The following is a 5691-nucleotide window of genomic DNA, read 5'->3' on the forward strand; positions in this document are numbered from 1 at the left end:
GGCTAAGAGGGAGGAGGAGTGAGAAGGGCAACAGTGGGTAAGACTGCAAGTTTGTTTTTGCAAGTTAAAGCCCATAACTCTGCATTTTTTGTATCGGGAACAGTCAGGACTTCTGAACTATGATCTGCCTTTCCATCTAGTTACAAATTTGTGAAGAGAATGAGCAAGAATATGATGAGAAACTCAACAAATGAAATTGTAATTTGTGAGTGATGTTGGAGAACAAAGGTTTGATAATGAAGGTAAGTCAAAAAGTATTGCTACCAGTGTTCCAGTTAATACCTGAACAGATTTATTCCAAACAAAATGTGTTAACATGTTTCTAGGATTAGTGGATAGCTGCAGACAGAGTCTCTCCCCTGGTTTAGTCTCTGTTGTTGTTAAGTGCTACCCAGTTGTTTCCAATTATACCTACCCTGTACAGGGTTTCCAAGGCTGTCAATCTTTGCTGGAGGGAAAAGCCTTATCTTTCTCCAGGGGAGCAGCTGGTGGACTCAAACCTTTTGGTTTGAAGTCTAGTGCTTATCCTACAGAGCCACTGCACTCCCCTGAGTCTCAGTTGCTGTTTACAAGGAAGTCTCTGTAGGGTGCCTTGAAAAAAACAAGTTCAATCAAAACAGTAAGCCTCCAAGGGGATCTGTTGGGCCAGTTCAATTAAAGGCAGAGAGATCAGCTTAGAAGGCTATGATGACTAGTTTTTAGTAACTCAACGGGGTAATATTGATAGATTTTCTTGAATTACACAAGATAATCACAGGGGTTTATTGAAGAAGTTTAAAGAAACTTGAATTGGTGAGAAAAAGCCCAGGAAAGTTGTGCCAAGGTATTTGTTTTTTTTTGCATCATGACAATGTACCTGCTTAATCTTCAAGAGTAGGACCCTGGTGTGGCACTGTGGGTTAATGCGCCAGACTGCAAAGCCACTTGAACTACAAGGTTGGTGGTTCAAGCTCACCAGTCACTCACTCCTTGGAAACCCTATACAGGGTTGCTATGGGTTGGAAATGACTTGAGGGCACTTAACAACAACAATCTTCAAGAGTAGCAAGGACTGTCCTATGATAATTTCCTTGGAAAACCTTATCTCATCCATTCTACAGCCCAGAACTTGCAACCTCAGACTTTTTTGCTCCCCAAACTCAAAGATCTTTGAAAAGGAACATGATTTGAGTCCCTCAAGAATGCCAAAATTGCTGTTTGGACTTGGCGTAAATCCAAGAGTGCAGAATTCAGGAAAGCGTTAGACAGATGAAAACACTTCCTTGAGCAATATTTAGACCTGGTTGGAGGTTATGTCAAGGAGTAATAGATTTACATTTTGATATTTTTGTTTAATAAAGTTTTCTGTTTTGTAGATATATTTATGACTTACCCTCATACATCTGTTTTGGCTATAAAGTTATTTATAGTTTCTAACTTTAGTTCCTAACCTTTGGCTAATTAAGGTATCTTTTCTGAGACCAGCTGCATAAACATTCGTAACAAGCACTAAGGAATTCTTCATTTAGCTTAGAGATTCTGACTCTTGTCTTGTTTTTTGAACAGTAACACTTTTATTACCAAAAAAATTAAACAACATAAAAACCCTAAAGGAGAAAATCTTACTTCTATTTAAAATGGAGTTTAGTTTAGGAAGCCACCCATATTCCAACGCCTCATTTTCCCCCTAAGGTTTACCTACACAGTGTTTCAGTTGTCTGTGGGTACAGACGGCTTCTGGTTACAAGCGAAACACACACACACACACCCTCCCCACACACAAAACAAACCCCAAACGTCCATCTAGTGGATTCAGACTCATAGTGAGACTAGTCAAGAGTAGAACGGTCCCATAGCGTTTCCCAGGATGTAAATAAATCCTTATGGTACCAGAGCCACATCTTTCTTGCCCGCTCTCCCACCACCAGTACTTCCAAATGTGGTTGCTGGTGATGTGATGTGCCGCTGTGGTGCTTACGTGGCGTGGAGTCAGTTCCTACTCACAGGAACTCATAGGGTTTCTGAGGCTATAAGTCTTTACGGGAGCAGAAAACCTCATCGTTCTTCGCAGAGCTGTGTAACCCACTACGCTCCCAGGGCTCCAATAAATTGGGGTGGTAATAATTACACTTTCAGTAAGAAAAGAAGGTTTACAGTGGGTGTTCTAGTAAATAATTTCTAATCAGGCACTCGGTGGCCCGCCTGGTTGCCATGGAGACGGGGGGGTCTTTCTCCTGGGCGCCGCCATATTGTGGCGCCAGCTTGGATCCAATGAGCGGCCGAGCGGTGGCAGGAGGCGGGCTGGCTGCGGCGCTCGCCCGGCCTGCTGCTCTGCTCGGTCCTAATCATGGAGGCGCTCGTCGCCCGCTTGTTCCTGCTCCTGCTGCTAGGGGTTTGGGTCCCGGACTTGGGCAGCGCCTCCTCTGAAGTACCGCCGATAGTCAACGAGGACGTGAAGCGCACGGTGGACTTGAGCAGCCATCTGGCTAAGGTGACGGCCGAAGTGGTCTTGGCGCACTCGGGCAGTAGTTCCACATCCCGCGTCTCATCATTCCTGTTGGCCCTGGAGCCCGAGCTCGAGGGTCGGCTGGCGCACCTCGGCGTACAGGTGAGTACGGGCAGGCAGGCTTCCGCCGCTGGGCCTTCTAGTCGCTAGGAACATTTATTCTTAGACTCCGCGCCATTCCACTCTCAACCCTGCAGGAAATGCGGAAGGCGGGGGGACCGGGATTTGCGAAGCGGCGGGGGCTTATAGGAGAAGCGGCGCCCCAGTTCTTCCGGGGCCCGCGCGCTCGGGTCAGCCCCACCGCTTGGGACACGTCAGCACACGGCTGTAGAGCGGCAAGCCGCCGCACACGTGGTCAGCCCCTCGGAGCCTGGCTCCCACCGCTCTTCCGAGCCGAAGAGAGTGGGCGGGTCAGCGAAGTGTGCCTAGTAGGGTGCTCGCGTGCGCTGACCTTGCCATTCATCTCACGACACGTGCACTAGTGGAGGGCCCGTAAATGAATTACAGTGACTTTAAATTTGTTCCTTTCTAGGCATCATCCAGTGAAATCAACTGTAGCACGTTTAGTATTTCCGAGTTTGCAAAAACTTGAAAGTCTTGTTAAGATGACACTTCTCAAGGTTGCTAATGAACGCATTTTTTTTTAACTTAAAAAAAAATGATTTTCCAAATCCCAAGGAAAACAACCGATGTTCTGTCATGTAAACTATCTCTCAATTCACAATGAAAAGAACAAAAGAACAAAAACCACAACAAAAACCTATAGAATGGTCAAGTGCAGTTTTCCCTACCACTTCTCTTTCTTTCCATTTCAGCATAAGTTTGGCTTTTAAGTGCTTCCAAGCATTTCATTGAACGCTTAAAACACAACTCTTAAGGAAATGTTGGCTTAGGGAGTATGAATACAAAGGTTTGATTTTATTACTATTGTTTTTAAACACCATTCATTAAATGATTACCTGATTAGTTATTACAGTGTTATACTTCTCTAAGCACACACTTTTTTCTGAACTGAATAGAGCTATAAATTTGGGTTTATAGAGAATGCTTCTGAAATCGTTCTTACTCCCTTTCATACCTTTCCATAATGAAATGCTCAGTTTTACTCAAAGTTTTGTGGAAAGAAGCAGATCTTCATTTAAGTATGTTGTCACTTTTGAATGTTTTGAGTATGAAATCAGTCAAGTCTTCATTTAAATATGGTGCCACGTTTTAATGTTTTGGATATTACATCCTGTTATAATTTAATGAGGTTGTAACAGTATAACTAGACCGCAGCAGAAGCTAGTTGTCTTGCCATCATGTTAGAGAATAATTACAAGCTGGTTCCTGTACTTATCTTATTGAGTAGGATATATTGTGCTAAGTGTTTATGTACATTTTCTCTCTTAACCTTAATAACAAACATTTGAGGTGTTGGTATAATTCTTCTAGGTGAGAAGGCAGTATTCTGTGAGTTTACATTATATAACCTCTTACTTGAAGTTTTACGGAGAGTGAGTCAGGCCTTAGATTTAGATTGGTTTCTTTCAAACTTTGTGTGTGTTCTTCATTGTGCATACTGCCTCTTCTGACCTAGAAGGCTACTAAATGAGCTGAGGTTGTGTTGGAGACATAAGACCTACAGTTACATCACCAGATTTATTTAAAATCACTTGTCTCATAATTCTGTAGAGCAAGAGAGATGAGCTAATGGTGGATATGTATGTTACTTTATACGTACCCTGTCCGAATGGAAAGGAGTCCTGGTGGAGCAGTGGTTAAGCACACAGCTTCTAACCAAAAGTTTGGCAGTTTGAACATACTAACTGCTCTGCTGCAGAAAGATGTGGCATTCTCATTGTTGTCATTGAGTTGGTTCTGACTCAGTGTGACTCTTGTTAGGGGTTCCAAGAAGTGGCTGGTGGTTTGAATCAACAACCTTGCAGTTAGCACTACAGCGCTATATAAAATTTATAGTCCATGGGGAAAGTTCTATGTCCTATAGAGTCCCTATGAGTTGGAATCAAGGATTGCTTTGGGTTTGATTTGTTATTCAAATGGCAAATATAACTAGGTGACATAGTTAACAAAGAAATCTTATGTGTTTTACAATTAACTGGGAAACTAAACTGGTGAGGTTGCTAAACACTTGTTAGTAGATCATCTGTATTCCTACAGTGTTGGATTTTATGGGCTGGTAGAAGGAACCATTAAGGAGCTCTGGTAGCATGGTGGTTACAAGTTGGTCTGTTAACCTCAAGGTCAGCAGTTCAAAACTACTTGCCATTCCACAGGAGAAAGATGAGGCTTTCTGCTCCTGTAAAGACTTAGACCGTTGCTGTGAGTCGGAACTGACTCCATGGCACAGAACCATCACCCACCATCACAAGAAGGAACCATTGAGATTATTGATTTAGGAATCAAAGGTTCCTAGCCTTTTTACAAGTAAGAACCTATGCCTATTGTATTTTTTTCTCATTTCGATTCTTGATTTGAGATATATACATATATATTGCAAATGAGTTCTGGTGTGAAGCTGTGGGATGATAAGCACTGGTCTGCTAACTACGAGGTTGCCCGTTCAAACACACCAGCCGTTCCTCAGAAACCCTATACAGGGTTGCTATGAGTTGGAACTGACTCAGCGGTACACAACAAAAATATGAATATATGTTGTTTTTGTTAGGTGCTGTTGAGTCAGTACCGACTCATAGTGACCTTATGCACAACAGAATAATACTGCCCGGCCCTGTGCCAATCTGACAGTAGTTGCTATATTTGAGCCCATTGCTACTGCCACTGTGTCAATTCATCTTGTGGGGTTGGGGGTGAGGTTTATTTTTTGTTGACTTTCCACTTTACCATGCATGGTGTCCTCCAGGGACTGGTTCTTCCTGATAATATGTCCAGAGTATGAGAGAGAAAGTCTTGTTATCTTGGCACCTAAGGAACATTCTGGCTATACTTCTTTCAATACAGATTTGTTTGGTCTTCTGCCAGTCTATGATACTTTTAGTATTCTTTTCCCACATCATAAATCAAATGAATAGATTCTTCTGTGGTCTTCCTTAGTCATTGCCCAATTTTGACATGCATATGACCCATGGCTTGGGTCAGGTGCACCTTAGTCCTCAAACTGACATCTTGGCTCTTGAACACTTCAAAGAGGTCTTGTGCATCATATTTGCCTAATGCAATGAGTCATTTGATTTCTTTTTTTTTTT

At 42.8% G+C, this 5691-nt stretch overlaps 1 protein-coding gene across 1 annotated transcript in view; it reads left to right on the forward strand.

The window, feature by feature from the left end:
• The first annotated feature begins 2261 nt into the window (after nt 1-2261).
• Nucleotides 2262-5691, forward strand: part of LOC102820688 (dolichyl-diphosphooligosaccharide--protein glycosyltransferase subunit 1-like) — a 32246-nt gene continuing 28816 nt past the window's right edge. Inside the window, exon 1 of the mRNA XM_006870484.1 lies at nt 2262-2587. Coding sequence (XP_006870546.1) covers nt 2327-2587 — 261 coding nt within the window. The 5' untranslated portion in view covers nt 2262-2326. The remainder of the gene's footprint in view (nt 2588-5691) is intronic.

This window comes from Chrysochloris asiatica, unplaced genomic scaffold (assembly GCF_000296735.1).
Source record: "Chrysochloris asiatica unplaced genomic scaffold, ChrAsi1.0 scaffold00142, whole genome shotgun sequence".
Lineage (NCBI taxonomy): Eukaryota > Metazoa > Chordata > Mammalia > Afrosoricida > Chrysochloridae > Chrysochloris > Chrysochloris asiatica.